This window comes from Phytophthora cinnamomi (assembly GCF_018691715.1).
Source record: "Phytophthora cinnamomi strain GKB4 chromosome Unknown Contig109, whole genome shotgun sequence".
NCBI classification, from domain to species: domain Eukaryota; phylum Oomycota; class Peronosporomycetes; order Peronosporales; family Peronosporaceae; genus Phytophthora; species Phytophthora cinnamomi.
Window position 1 is genome coordinate 114,903 of NW_027151042.1, and position 15,041 is coordinate 129,943.

Genomic DNA, 15,041 nt, shown 5'->3' on the forward strand with positions numbered 1-15,041 from the left:
GTTTGTCGTCAACACCTCAGTGCATGCCTCGACCGGGCATACACCATTCTACGTGAATGCCATGCGGCATCCACGCCTCCCGAGTTTACTCGGAGTGATGGCTCCCACTTTAAGTGGGGGAGGATCTACGACTGCAATACAGCAGCCGCAGAAAACCGCTGACACTTGCACAGTGTCAGCTGCAACAATGGACAAACCACATGAGTCTGCGCAGGGCGCAGACTCCCCCAACAACATGGCCAACGACCACGGGTCTGCGCAGGGCGCAGACACCGCAAAGAACCACGCAGAGGCCGGGCCTCTAGCGGAGAGCGAGCTGAATGACTTCAGCTCGGATGCAATCAGTTTCATCACCAAAAGACAAGCCGTGATTCGGTTTGTCCAAGACACAATAGCAGCTTCTGTTGATCAACAGAAGCTGAACGCAGACAATGCGGGCAGAGGCAACACAAATGAATTTAAAGTTGGTTCATTAGTTTTGTTAGCTACTCAAAACCTGCCTAAACATGCAGTTTCGGATTTCGGAGCAAGTAAGCTTGCTCAGCGCTTCATCGGACCGTTCACTGTGTTGGCACGGCACGGCAACGCTTACACGCAAGACATACCATCTAGCATGCGTCTCCATCCGACCTTTTACGTCGGGCGGCTGAAGCCGTACCTGCAGCACGATCCACCTAGCTCGGCTGACCCGAAGTCTCGGCAGGAGCCGAGACAGAAGCGGAAGCCTTGGCCTCGGCGACGAGCAGTCTCTCCTCCAGCGCGCGGACGCGCTGGAGTAACCCCTTCATCCGGGTCTCCAGCTTGACCTGGATATTCGAGGCGGCCTGCGAGACCACCGCGACTTGGGCCTTCTGGTTCGCCAGCTCCTGTTTCAGGGCGGCGAACTCAGTGCCCTGCAGGCGCTCCACGGCTGTCACCCGGTCGTGGAGAGGCGCATACTGATCAGCCCGGGGCTGATCATACCCGGGGCGTGTTCCCACCCCCGCCACCGCCGATCCGTGACGCCCGCGGCTCAACCCGCTGGATTGTTGAGCGGATTGTTGGCCATAGTATCCCGAAAACGAACCCTCAAGGGGCTCGTTTTCGTATTCGTCGGAGAGGATTTCCTCCCCATCAAGATACATGGGAGCCGCGGAACGTCTTGCTGGAGGACGTTCCGGAAATGGTGAGGGCGTACGAGGAGCAGTACGCGCTGGTGCAGCGGAAGTAGTGCGAGCGCTGCGGTCATCGCTAGCGCCCGAACCCTCACGTGCTAAGAATTTAGCACGGAGCTCTTTGAGACTCTCGGGCACACGGAACGACGTGTACCCGTTCAGGTCACGGTCGCTCAAGAGGACCGCGCCTGGAAAGCACTGCGCGCACTGAAAGCCCCCGGGCAGAGCGCACGGCACATTAGCCACCTCCGCAGCAACGTGGAGCTGCTCCAACTTTCCACGCTTCGAGTACGTCTCGAAGCGATCACGCGCTTGCTTAATCCGATCACGGTAAGCATTCGGCTTCTTGTTGAAGTTTTCAACAAAAGCATTCCAAATTTAACAAAGTGCCTGCCATTCGGGCGCTTTGCTGCGAGAAGATGTCTTCTTGCTTTGGAACCATCGGAGCTCATGAAAGAGTCCGATGTAGTAATCGCGCCTTTGATGCGTTTCCGCATCAAAGTGCAGCTTGGCAGTCACGGCGTCAGCTTTGATGGCGCTGCATACGTATAACGGCACCTCATTCGGAGGTACCGAGTTCCCAAACCGGTCCGCGATCTCGGACGCGGACGGCATCCATGGATCGCGCGCTGCAGGCGCAGCGCGCGGAGAGCCTTGAGCTTTGGAATCACGCGCTGCAGCAGCAGCGCGCGGAGTACTGAGAGCCCCAGCTGAAGCGAGTGGGGTATCGCTCTCAGTTCGCGAACGCTTCGAACTCGAAGCGTCCGATTCGTCCCCTTCACGCGGGCGAATGTTCTTAGCGTGGGGGTCGAGCGATTCGCTCGACACTGAGTCTCTGCGCTTTGAGGACGAGTCCTTCTCGTCCTCCATGTCTTCATCGTCGTCGTCGAAGTCGACGACGTCGCCATACGTCGCCTTCTCGCGCTCGAAGTAGTCATCGGTGGAGAGATGACTCTTCACCGCCTTCGCGTCCTTCTTCTCTTGAGTCGCGCTCATCGTTGAATGAGCGCGGGTTTCTTCTCCAAACGCGGAGAATTGACGAATGGTCAATTCAGAGATTGACGTGTGGGGACCCCGCGCGTCTAACCTTAAGGGGGGATGGTGTAACGGGGTTACACGCACAGGTGGCTACAAGCCACTTGTGGTTTTAACAGATAAGATATCTGTTAAAAGTTTTAGATACTTCCTCACCTTGGTGTAAGACACATCAATGGATACATTGAAGTGGACCACCACAATGAGTGGTCCACACCTACCCAAAGATCTTATCGGTAGAAAACAGCATCTTTCTACCAATTAGAGACGTGCATATTGGCGGGGCTCTGACGGCCAGCCGCTGTCAACCCCTTTCATAGATGATAAACAGTTTTAGCAGTTCTAGGAGGAAGATCACTTTACAAACAATACAGTTCTCATTTTACCTAATCTAAGTCACTTGGAGTCTTATCTGATTTAAATTATATTTGTGTATTCAAATATGATTAACCTAAGTAATTACTAAGTACTTACGCTTCCTCATACACGTTGCGCAACGTGTAAGCTAAAGTAGTAAGTCAAGTTAGACCCTCTATAAATAATAATTCAGCATAATAGTCAATTCCAGATGTTACAATACATCTGAATCGTACCCTATTTTGCGCTTAGCGGCGAGGTTCCAAGCCGTCGTAAGCTGTACGGACAGCTCCTAGTCAGACTCGGCTAACGCTACGAATTTAGCTTGCGACGCGCTAATTGTAGGTTTCAGCAATATTGGTCCAGCCTCCGGCAACTCGATCTCCTTGAGTTTGTCCACCAGCCGGCGAACTCGGGCTCGAAAGCCAAGGTGGCTGTCATCGATCACGAGTTCCATCGGATGGGGTGCCCTATAGCTAGGTCTGCTCGTACCGAAGGGCTCGCCCACCTTCAGTGTCAGAACTACAGACAGTGTAGGCCGAAGCGGCATGCTCATGGTCGCTACAGTAGTCAAATGTCCAAAAGAAAATTAAGTTAGAACCGCGAGGGATGATAGGCACTTAAGCATAAACTCAGTATACTTGCACACTGCAAGCGCGGCCACGAGGAGCACTCCTACAGTAGCAACATAAAAAAACAATATGAGCAGGGTGAAGCGAGTCGTGTTGCACTGAATTGATCATACACGGTACTGCGTCCACCACAACTCGCTGGTCCTAACACCGTTCGACAACGCTGCCTGTGTTCTGCAGCACTTCTGCTACTTGCACGAGCCAAACCAATGTACAACTAGACAGACAGAAGCAATATAAGCGCGTCAAAATCATAAGCATACACGATAGTAGTGCTGATATGCAACTCACAGTAGGTAGACACGACGTATCCAAGCTCGAGATCCCTGCAAGGTCGCAACACCAGCCGGATCGCGTCCTGAGCACGTGCGCAGTACGAACACAGCACGAAAGCTACAGTCGGAGCGGTCGAGAGCGTCTGGTGGGACAGCTAGCACGCTTGAAGACGTCCCGAGGAGTCAGCAGCACCTTCGGCGGCTCAGAGTCAGGGCCGCGGAGGGCAGACGACAGGCAGAACGCTGAACACAATGAGCACGAAGCAGCACACGTTAGTTCGACCGGAGGTACGCGCTTCTAGCATGAGACTGCGCTGCTTGTCCTTACCGTTTAAGCGCTGATGTTGTTGTCTGTGCCACCCGTTGGAGTGTTGCTGGTTGGGAGCGGCCCTAATTAGTGCGGTTTTAGCTGCCGATCGGAATCGTATTTAAGGCTGAATTAGCGTAAAGCGCCCAGTTTTAGCCGGAGGAGCGGAATGGAATTGCGACAGAATAATGAGTGCAGAATGTGTGAAAGGCACAATACATGGTATTATTTCCTCGATTTCGTCACTAAAGTGCCATGCCGGAGACCTCTCCTTGTTTTGTTCTGCCACTAGGCAGCCGCGAACTGTGTACCAAAGGCATACTAACGCTAATGTTCACATTCGCTTCGTGTCACAATGGTAGTACGAAGATAGTCAAGAAACAAATGATGTTGCACGTGTACTCGTCAGGGCTTCTGCAGCAGAAGTAAATGCAATCTTCTGCCGGTACTTCTGCGTGTGCGTCATCGTCTGTCTGGTGGCTCGCGTTCCGACGTGGTCGGCGATGACTCACCAGTGTCCGGAAGGATAGAGCTCCAGCGCCTCGAGGAAGTGGTCGTGCACGTCGGTGGTCCACAGCATGCGGCTGCGCTCGCTCCGAGGGCCCAGACGCCTACTGCGCCTCCGTCTGGTGCTGTTGTGTTCGTCGGCGCGGATTGGGATGCGGATCACCTGTTGGTCGTCATTGAGAGTAGTTGACTTACGCAGCCACAGAAGTTGATATGCTTATGTCTAAAGGAAATAGTGGTGCACAACAGATAACACGTCAGTGTGCTGCGAGGTTCTAACGGATCGACATGCTTTATTACTACCACGGTGGATAACTAAAGCATACCCAACGCGCGCTGACGCGTGGGGGCTCAACTTGAACGGCTTGAGCACGACCCGGTAAATCTTGAAATGAAGGCTTTAGGCGCGAAACACAGAGCGCCTGTGCGCGAAAGTCAGCTACTTCCCTTGGGGATCAAAAATAAAAAAAATGCAACACGGGGGCTCCTTTGAGCATATAGTGAATGTAAGTTTTTTCTTTAGCATGACTTGAGGGGCTGGCTACCATGATCAACGAGTGATCAAGGTTTGGTGGCCGTTTAATCTTCACCACCCCTAGCTATAAAACGGTTTCATATGGGTGTTGGAAGCCCCATGGGTTCTCTCCCTGCTCATTTATTTCGATTCAAAACTAAATTTCGCACTCAAATGCACGTCCATTGACTGGAAAATTCCCTTTACCCCTGTCTCGTGGAAGAAAATGGCCTCAACTCCAGTGCAAATCCTGAGGTATGTCAGTTCAAGATACGGCGTACGAAGCCGACCACGAAGCAGACAACGCATGCGCCTCGCCTGGCGCGTGCTCTGACAGATTCCCGCACTCTGTAGACGGAGAACGAGTGCCTGGTGATGGGTGCCGGCAGCAGGAGTCATGGCCAGCGGGCGTTGGGATGTCAGATACCCAGGAACGCGCGTGGCGGTGGTGGAGCAGGTGCGGCTGGGCGGCACCTGCGTCAACATCGGCTGCGTGCCCAAGAAACTCATGTTCATCACCGCGGACATAACCACAAGCTGCCTTGAATACAAACGCAGAGTGGATTGCGTGTATGGAAGAAGCCGCAGCCTTCAAGATGCCGAATCAACTCCGCCAGCTCTTCGCGACGTTCATTGTTTATTCACAAGTTTCGGAGGTTCGCCAACTGTGAAATCGATTCTACGAGTTACTTTTACAAGACTTCGCGCTCATATACAAGTGCTTGGGAGGGCAAGAGAAGGACGACACGATCAGGCTCCACATACTCAAGGACTTTAACGACCTTCTTCAAATCAGTGGCTACGTAGAGGCGGATTTTGACCTCCCTCAGCTACATGAATTCCTGTGTCTGGTGTTGGATTCGCTGTTGCGGAACAACCTCATTCGACGCGAACTGGAGGGGTACCAGTTCTTCACGCTTCAAGTCATTGTGGACCGAAAAAGCCAGCTGAACGCCGGCCAACGAACTATTTACGACGAAATCATCCAGGCGGCCGAACCGCCAGTCCAAGGCAACAAGCTGTTCTTTATTGACGGTCCGCGAGGTACAGGAAAGTCAACTCTGCTGCGGCATATGCTGGCAGAGGTGCGACTATCCGGGAAGATCGCGATTGCAGTGGCATCGAGTGGAGTTGCTTCACTGTTGCTCGTGGGCATGCGTACAGCGCATTCGACGTTCAAGATACCTATCAGGCTGAACGACAAGTCCAAGTGTGCAATTTACAAACAATCGCGCCTGAATATGTTGATCGAGAGGGCCAGTTTGGTTATCTGGGACGAAGCTCCAATGAGTCACAGGCACGCCTTCGAAGCGGTCGATAGGTCTTTGCGTGACATCATGGGTAACGACCAAGAGCCTTTTGGAGTGAAAGTATTTGTACTTTCGGGCGACGTCCGCCAGATTTTGCCTGTGGTAGTGCGCAGCACACCTGCAGAGACCATCGATACGTGTCTGAAGTCATCTACACTCTGGCGACACTTCAGGCAGCTGCATCTCACGGTAAACATGCGTGTACAATCCGCAAGTAACGACAGCACCGCCGCAGAGCTCGCGGCTTTCTCGGAATTTCTCCTACAAGTCGGAGAGGGTAGACACGAGGTCAGCAGGTCCCTGGGCAGGGACTTTGTGAAGATTCCGCGCGATATGCTGATCGACAATGTCTACGAAGAAGGAGATGACATTGAAGACGAAGAAATCGCACCTGGAGCTGTTTCAATGGGTTTGAAGAACATTATTGATGAGATGTACGCCGACATCAACTATCCCGAGGTTGCGACGGACGAGTACTTCGCCAACAGAACCATCTGAACGACTATCAACACCGTGGTGCACCGCATCAACCAAGCTATCTCGGAACGACTCTCCGTGGAGGCCCGCGGGTATCTATCTGTTGATTCCGTGGATGACGACAACGAAGGCAACTTCTTCGAGCCGGAGGTGTTGCATTCGGCGACTATCAACGGTATTCCTCCACACAAGCTTTCACTGAAGGAAGGCGCCCCAATTATCATGATGAGAAACTTGAACCCCGACTTGGGCTTCTACAACGGAACGCGACTACGGGTTGTCAAGATCTAGCCCCACATAGTAGTGGGTCTAACTTGACTCACTACTTTAGCTTACACGTCGCGCTACGTGTATGAGGAAGCGTAAGCACTTAGTAATTACTTGAGTTAATTATACTTGAGTACACAAGTATAATATAAATCAAATAAAGACTCCAAGTGACTTAGATTAGGTAAATTGAGAACTGTATTGTTTGTAAATTGATCTTCCTCCTAAATCTGCTAAAACTGTTTATCATCTATGAAAGGTGTTGACAGCGGCTGGCTATCAGAGCCCCGCCAATATGCACGTCTATAATTAGTAGAAAGATGCTGCTTTCTACCAATAGGATCTTTGGGTAGGTGTGGACCACTCATTGTGGTGGTCCACTTCAATGTATCCATTGATGTGTCTTACACCAAGGTGAGGAAGTATCCAAAACTTTTAACAGATATCTTATCTGTTAACATCACAAGTGGCTTGTAGCCACTTGTGCGTGTAAGCCCGTTACATTATTTGACTGTTACGTATGATGTAGGCAAGCAGCTTTCAAATTGGAGCTCTATATCTATGTCAGTAGAGTGTCGGCTTCAACAACCATCCACCGTGCAACGAAGGGTCGCATTGCGGCGGCCACATCGCTGATTGACGAGCATCTAAGTGCGCTTCCGGCGGAGGAGCAGCTCGGCGAAGCTTCGCGCGCGTATTGGGCTGTGATCCACGCCCGTCAGCCGGAGCAAACCCCTTTAGCGATGTCGACCAAAGCGGCCTTCCCTCAGCTGCAACGTATTGATGCTATGCAACGTGATGTGGACGGTGAGGCCCAAGCTCGAGCGAGTTCGAGGGAGTTCGTAACGGTACGTTGTCGACTCAATGGTGGCATGGTGTCGCTAGACCTCAACGTGGTGAAGCACTGGGCTTGCCTAGCTACGACCTCCGCCCCCCGTTCCGACCTCCCATTCCTAGCAGCAGCCCTACCGTTAATGTGGAAGATGTCGATCACATGAGCGATGCAAGTATGGAGTGAGCATGATATTCAATTCAAGAAGAATATATTTGCTTCTTACAGAAAAGGCAATTCTTGTTGAGGTCTTGAAGTCCATAGCCGCAGTGTTGGTAGATATTGACACCGACATTTTCGTTTTTCTTGGTACATTGTACCAGTGCCACACTCAGTGTTCTTAAAGGATCTTGTCTGAAAGCCAGCGGCACGTGTCGAGTTATCCAGCGTGTCTCTGATTGGTAGAAAGATGCTGCTTTCTACCAATAGGATCTTTGGGTAGGTGTGGACCGCTCATTGTGGTGGCCCACTTCAATGTATCCATTGGTGTGACTTACACCAAGGTGAGGAAGTATCTAAAACGTTTAACAGATAGGATATCTGTTAAAATCACAAGTGGCTTGTAGCCACTTGTGCGTGTAACCCCATTACACACATCATTCATGCTATCATCATGACTGGCGAACGGATTGGCCAAATCGTTCTAATTCCAAGAATCGTCTTCGACAGCGATGGGGACGCGCGCGAGTTCCCCTTCCGCTTGCGACGTAAGCAGTTTCCAGTTGTGCCATCTTTCGCCATGACCATCAACAAAGCCCACTGCCAAACTGTCCAGAACCTGGGATTGTATCTGGCGACACCCTGCTTCTCCCACGGACAGCTCTATGTGGCGCTGTCGCGAGTTACATCCAGGTCTAAGTTCAAGGCTTTGATCGAGCACCCGGAGCTGGAGGAAGACGACGGTGCATACACTGACAACATTGTGTACAGGCAGATATTCGAAGATGCTTAGGCAAAGTAGACGTTCTGCAGTACACACTTCATAATTACATAAATTCATGTACAGACGGGGGCGTGAATAAGGAACGGGTGTCATCCTATAACCTTAAAAACCTAACATTATGCAATTCTAGAGGGAAGAGCTTGAAGCACTGACATTTGGCCATCACCATTGGCCAGCTGGGCCTGCTGGCAGAGCTGGGTTTTGAATTTGGGCGGGAAATTCGAATTTGACACGAACAAGATGGAGCGGCAAGCACGAAGAATGCGCCTCACCAAGCAGCAACAGCTCGACCTCTGTGCAATGCGCACCCGCGAGCCAACGTGGAGCCTCACGACGCTAGGAGAATGGGCTCGGGAGAAGTTTGCGCTGGACAAGGCGCCGGGCAAATCGTCCGTCTAGAGGATTCTGGACAACGAGAGCTCGCTCAAGCGACCAAGATGTGATCGCGTGGATCAAGCGGCGTGTACTGCAAGACTGCGGCGAAGAGGCAGTCTGGAGACTGTGCTGCGAGCTGGACCCTTTGTAATCGAGACATCGGACGCAGTCACGTGGTGCAGCAACGCGTGTAATGCGCTGGACGCCAACACCGTCAAGTCTTGTTGGCGCCACGCGTGGACCGGACACAGATTAGTGACATAATTAACTTAATCAAGTATTTTGTCCCATCAATGGCAATTTATGCCCTCTAATTGGATCATACCACTTGAAAATTATTATATATCAGGCGTTCCTTATTCACGCCCTCGTCTGTATTGTTTTTGGAAGTTCGTTTCAATTTCACTATGTATTCCTTTGACCAAACCATCGCCCGCCTCCGCTTCGCTCCGGCGGGCGGGCCACACTTCTGTGACCAAACCCACACCCACCGCCGCGAAGCGGGGCGCTTGGCTAGTTTTAAACAACTAACAGACTATCCTGTAAGTCTGTCCACTGTTCGTCCGTTCTTTGTGTTGGGGCCTTAGCCTACCGTAGCGCATCGTCGGGGGGGGGGGGGGGGGGGGGGGGGCTTCCCGCCTGGCGACAGTGTATTAGTAACCTACCCTATGGCATTCCATCATCCTCTTGACTGGCGAATCAATGCCCGATATTACAAAAATAGCATTGCGTTACTTTTATGCGTCCTGTGATTGGCTGATATTGTCTCTCCGCTCAAATTCCCGCTGCAGCGAGCCCCAGAGGACGCGAGCACCACACAGCGACTACAGTACGCTGTGCACAAGGTATAGCAACCCGTACATGCGCGCCACAACGCGCTAAAGTCAACAGACAACCTTCGGGGCCTGAGCTAAATACATATTATATTATTACAGCTCTGCGATTAATCCAAAACCCTCTATGTTGGACGCTATTGCTATTCGGGGTGCCACACACATTTTGCAATACAGTGTGGGAAATACAAGACGTGCGCTGGACAGAGGTAAACCTGGACCTTCAAGCACTTCCCACACGTCCTTCAAGTACGCCGAACCTTCAAGCATCCTGGACCTTCAATCACCGAACGCGATCGCGTAGTAGTGGAGTGAGCTGGAACAGCGTGTGTAACGGGTTGCGACGAACGGTATGCCAAGTAGTGGGGCGAGCTGGAACAGCGTGCGTAATGGTTTGAAACGAACGGTATGCCAAGTAGTAGAGCGAGCTGGGACAGCGAGCGTAATGGTTTGAGACCAACGGTATGTCCAGCAGGGGAGCGAGCTGGAACAGCGAGCGTAACTGTCTGCGACTAACCACACACACACCGCCGCGAAGCAGCGGCGGTCGGCTAGTTTTAAATCAATCAAAGTCGAAATATCATCATAACGAGCTTGAATTACATTTTTTTGTCAAAAGTAAGTGTCGAGATCGGGTAACACAGACAAGATACAAAAAAAGACGCGATATCCTATTGGTTAAAACTCAGTCTAGAAATTGCACGCTAGCGAGCAGGCGGAAGGTAAGCTGCCACGATCTGCTTCCTGCGCTTTGTTGTGGCTAACATGGGTGCTTTGCGTGTTATTGACAGCGTTAACTTGCAGACTAGCATCTACTTATTTGTCCTAGCACGGTTTCTGGTGCGAAATGGAACATAAGTGTACTCCCCTGTCAAACTCGACATCATGGTTTCCCTTATACAGGTGTCCCCGCTGAATCTGCAACTGCCATCGGCTATCTACCGCGAACACAGAGTGTGCGGGAGTCTGCCAGTGCACAAGATTTGCCACAGCTGTCTGGTGAGATGTACTGAATTAGTAAGATCATTGCGGGAAAATGTCTCTCTGCGGGAAACATCGAGTTGCTAGATCACGGTAGAAAATGAAAGGCCCACAATGAACATTATATCTTAGATCAGGGCATCATTGCGTGCATCAAGAGTCTCCTCACGCGCATTAAGGTCGAGGATAGCATTGATCGGTATATAGTAGGGTTGCCGCAGGAGAAGATCTCAATCTATACAGCCTTAAGTTGGGCGTCCCAGGCTTGGAATGCTGTAACTCCGGCCACTATCAGGAACTGCTGGATGCATTCTGGCATCGTATCTAGCGCAAATTCAGCTATGTCGATCCGTAACATTCTTCATTAAAAAGCAGAACATTAGCGTCTATGCGCAACCTGTGCAGATATTGTAACCTCGCAATTTTTGTTGGTCCCACCTTTGCAGATTCAGCGGGGACACCAGTAACATGTAAAGCGTAATCAAGCATGTATATACAACATGCTAGATAATTTCCTGCGCGTTTTTTTCAGCTAAACGCCATGTATTTTAACGGGTTCATAATGAAATCAAGTGTCGGTGGTGGTGGGGTACCCTTTTGGTGATGCTGTTGACCAACTCATTCGAGCCATCGGGGACGCAATACGTTTCAGAGGCCAAGTATGTAGTCTACGTCCACCTGGACCAAACTCAAGCATCAAGCCGTCGATTGCATACTCCAGGATAAGTGTTCGGTAAACGAGGTCAGCTTGTCCACCTTGTTGTACTTGGTTTGCTCGGTGGAAAGAGGAAGTTTGTGTTCGCCTGGGGTCCTTTACGTGTGTAAAGTCAGAAATACACCAACGCGCAACAATAACGTATGGCTAAAGCGAATCTGAGCCGGTTAAAACACAATCCACATCTGCGTTACATCGCCTAGTAGGTTGCTAGGCGTATGTTTGCACTTTGACTGCATGACTCGAATCGGAGTCAGGTCTCCCACTAACGCAACAGAATACAGAGAAAGCGCCGTCAAGAAGAATAGCACCGGACGTACTGATGAACACGACATGCTTTTCACGTACTACCAATATCTTTCCATTGTTCAGTAAACGAAGAGGCTGCTGCGAAGAATTAATTGACTTCACGCGCCTTGAATAGCTACCATCGGGTAGTCTTGCTTCGACATCTTAGTTGGCCAAATTGCACCAGCGCAATATCACGCACGGCCTCGCCTGCTGTTTAAACTAAGGCATCGAGATCTTACCCACCACGTGAAGCATCATAGCTGGCGAACAACATGTATTTCAGCTACATGTACCTGGCGTGAGTGCTTCGATTTCCTCACTTTGCAATCGATCAGCAAGCCAACAAGCAACAACAGCCAAGCTTTCGCGAGCCTCGCGCTCCCCGAGCACTCCAAGATGACCAACGCCGCATCGCGACAGAAGGCCAGCAACGCCAAGAATGCCACCGCCGCTCGTGCTAACACGAAAACACAGCAGTCGAAGCAGCAAATGCAACACTCGGTGGGTGCTAGCTTCGTGCTCCGGCTGGTGCTGGGTTTGGCACCCGAGAAGCGTGCCGCGTGCCAGACCCTGCGCGAGATCCTCAACCTCGACAACAACGCTCGCCTTGAGCTGGCCCCGACAACCAAGGGATTGAAGCCGATCTCCGGCAAGTCCAACTCCTCGGACTGGAGCAAGGTGAACCAGTACAAGGTGAAGCACATGGTGAAGCAGGCTCAGTCGGACAAGTTCCAGGAGGCCATGCAACAGCTCGGCGGCCAGCACCTGTACGACGTCATTCGTACGCAGCTCAAGCAGATTGGCGGAGCATGGGATGACCGCAAGGACAAGCCTTCCTTGCTGGCGAAGAACACCCGTCCTCGCTCAAACTCCATCGAGAAGAATGTGCTACCTCAGAAGGAGGCGGAACGCCGCAAGGAGCAGCCTGCGAAGGGTGCAGCACCGGCCGGTGTGAAAGGCCAAATTCAGGCTGGAAAGAAGAACCAGTCTATGGAGTCTCCGAAGATCCCGCCCCCAGCCCCTGCGACTGTGAAGCAGACCAAGAACACGGCTTCAGCTAAGAAGGCGCAGGTAAAGAACGCGACCCCCGTCAAGAACCCATTGCCGGTGAAGGCTGCACCGCTCATGGGGGCTTGGGCCGGCCCTATCCCAGCCTCAATCGTTCTGAGTCGGCCTAGTGCCATCGTGAGCAGTGCGCCAGCCATGTCATCACGCGCTGCAAACGGCGGTCGTGCGATCCTCTCCCGAGCGATCTAGACTCCGTGGGTGTGTCAGTGTCTTGTCGAAAATGTCTATATGCGTGCAACTAACGTTAGATGTCTCAAGTGGAGTGTATAAAGTAACTTAAATGTCTGCCAAAGTAAATTGCAACTTGTTGCCTTTCGACCTAACTTAGCCCTTTCACTAGGGTTAACTCTTTAAACCAACCCAGGTTGCACGATCTATATACCTTTTCATCCACGTCGCTTGTCCCACTATCTCAATATTCGATCCAACGACGCACGCGGCACTTGACCATGGAGTCGTCCGAGCCCGCCGCCTCCGCCGAGGCCCCCGCCGCACCGACGCCAACGCCGTCCAGCGCCGACGTGTGGCAGCTCAAGCACGACAGCTGCGTGGCGCTGCGCTCGTTCGAGGCGCGGCGCAGCGCGCAGATCGACAAGTTCCAGGCGCGCGACCGCGCCTACTGGCGCCAGTTCCAGGACGAGCTGCGCCGCGGCGGCGACGAGAACGCGCGGCTGCTGCGCTTCTTCGCGCTGCGGCTGCAGGCCGACCTGGTGTACGCAGAGGCGCTGCGCCAGACGCGGGCGGCGCTGGACGCCCCCGCGGCGGCCGAGGGCGCCGACACCGAGCAGCTCAGCGTGCAGTCGTCCGTTGCCAAGGCGCTGCACGCCGTGGGGGAGGTGCAGCAGCAGCTGGCGGAGAAGCTGGTGCAGCTCACCACCGTCGTGAAGCGGGAGGTGACGGCCAAGCCGCTGGAGGAGATGGCGGCCACGTACAAGGACAAGATGGCCGCCATGCTGGCGGACGGCGCCAGGCTGGACGCCATGCTCTTCCAGTCGCAGAAGCACGTGCTGGCGGCGTTCGCCAAGTACGAGGAGCTGTTCAAGCAGACGGAGAGTGAGAAGGAGAGTGAGGCCGTGAAGAGGCAGGACCTGTGGCTCGCGGAGGTCCACTACTGCATCAATGTGCAGAAGCTGCAGCACTGCCGCGTGGAGTACGTGACCGGCATGTCGGCGCTGTTCCAGCAGTATAAAACGATGGAGGTGTGGAGGGCGTCAGTGATCCAGACGGCGCTGGATACCTATGTGCGCAAGCAGAAGCTCACGTATGGAGAGATGGCAGGCGCGATGGCAGAACCCTTGGCTGCCGCACAGGTGTGGTGGGGGTTGTGAGTGTTTGGAGGCGGGATCTGGGTCTAATTGGGGGTGTTTTTGTTTTTGATACAGCGGATCGAACCAGAGCGGGACCTCTTGCAGAGCGTACGAAGGATACCGAAAAATGTGCGTTGTCTGCTTTGAGACAGCACTGAGATATGCACTGCGCTAATTGATCCTTGCTCATTTTGTTTGCCGTGCAGTACACAGCAGCAGCGCTATCGGCGTCTGAAGATACAGATACAAAGTTGTTTTCAACTCTGCAGTCCCCCATCGCGAGTCCACTTCTGGTGCGGTGCGGATTCCTAAAGAACCAAGTGAGTGGGTCGCTGTTTTCTTCGTGGAAGGACGTGCTGTGTGCCATCACACAAGACGGTTGCCTGCACCTACTGGACCTGAAGGAGAACACAACGCGCTCCATCCTGGAGTCGACAGAGTCGATGTTAGGCGCCATCTCGACGAACGAACAGACGACCGACGTGATCAGCCAGTCAGTCTGTCTGACGAACTGCCGCATCGAGATTCTGGGCAAGAGCGCGACGCCCAGCTTCGAGATCACGGAGGTGAGTCCGCCGTCCGGCCTGCTGGGCAGCATGCTGCGCGTCGGAGCCTCCCGCACCCTGACGTTCCAGTGTCCGAGCCAGAGCGACTTGATCGACTGGGTCGTAGCAGCTAAGCAGTTCATCTCCGCTGGTTCGTCCATGGTGAATAGATAGAAGTCGCTCGTAGCAGGCAGGCATACACGCAAAGCAGGAAGGAAACTTGAAGTCAAGGCGTAGACGAATGAACGGCTTCAACTTGTCTCCCTATCTCCCAGCATGCCCATGCTGAATGGTGGGATGTGTAGATACGCCAATA

The 15,041-nt window shown here is 52.7% G+C and overlaps 2 protein-coding genes across 2 annotated transcripts; both read left to right on the forward strand.

Moving 5' to 3' along the window:
• Positions 1-12,201: 12,201 nt before the first annotated feature.
• Positions 12,202-13,062, forward strand: IUM83_19309 (Ribosomal RNA-processing protein 8; the record flags this gene model as incomplete). The annotated part of the gene is made up of 1 exon (XM_067944355.1): positions 12,202-13,062. One exon carries the CDS (start codon positions 12,202-12,204, stop codon positions 13,060-13,062), a length of 861 nt encoding a protein of 286 aa, XP_067782208.1.
• Positions 13,063-13,322: 260 nt separating this feature from the next.
• Positions 13,323-14,899, forward strand: IUM83_19310 (uncharacterized protein; the record flags this gene model as incomplete). The annotated part of the gene is made up of 3 exons (XM_067944356.1): positions 13,323-14,183; positions 14,256-14,309; positions 14,387-14,899. The coding sequence occupies 3 exons, from the start codon at positions 13,323-13,325 to the stop codon at positions 14,897-14,899; spliced, it is 1,428 nt and encodes a 475-aa protein (XP_067782207.1).
• Between the last annotated feature and the right edge of the window lie 142 nt (positions 14,900-15,041).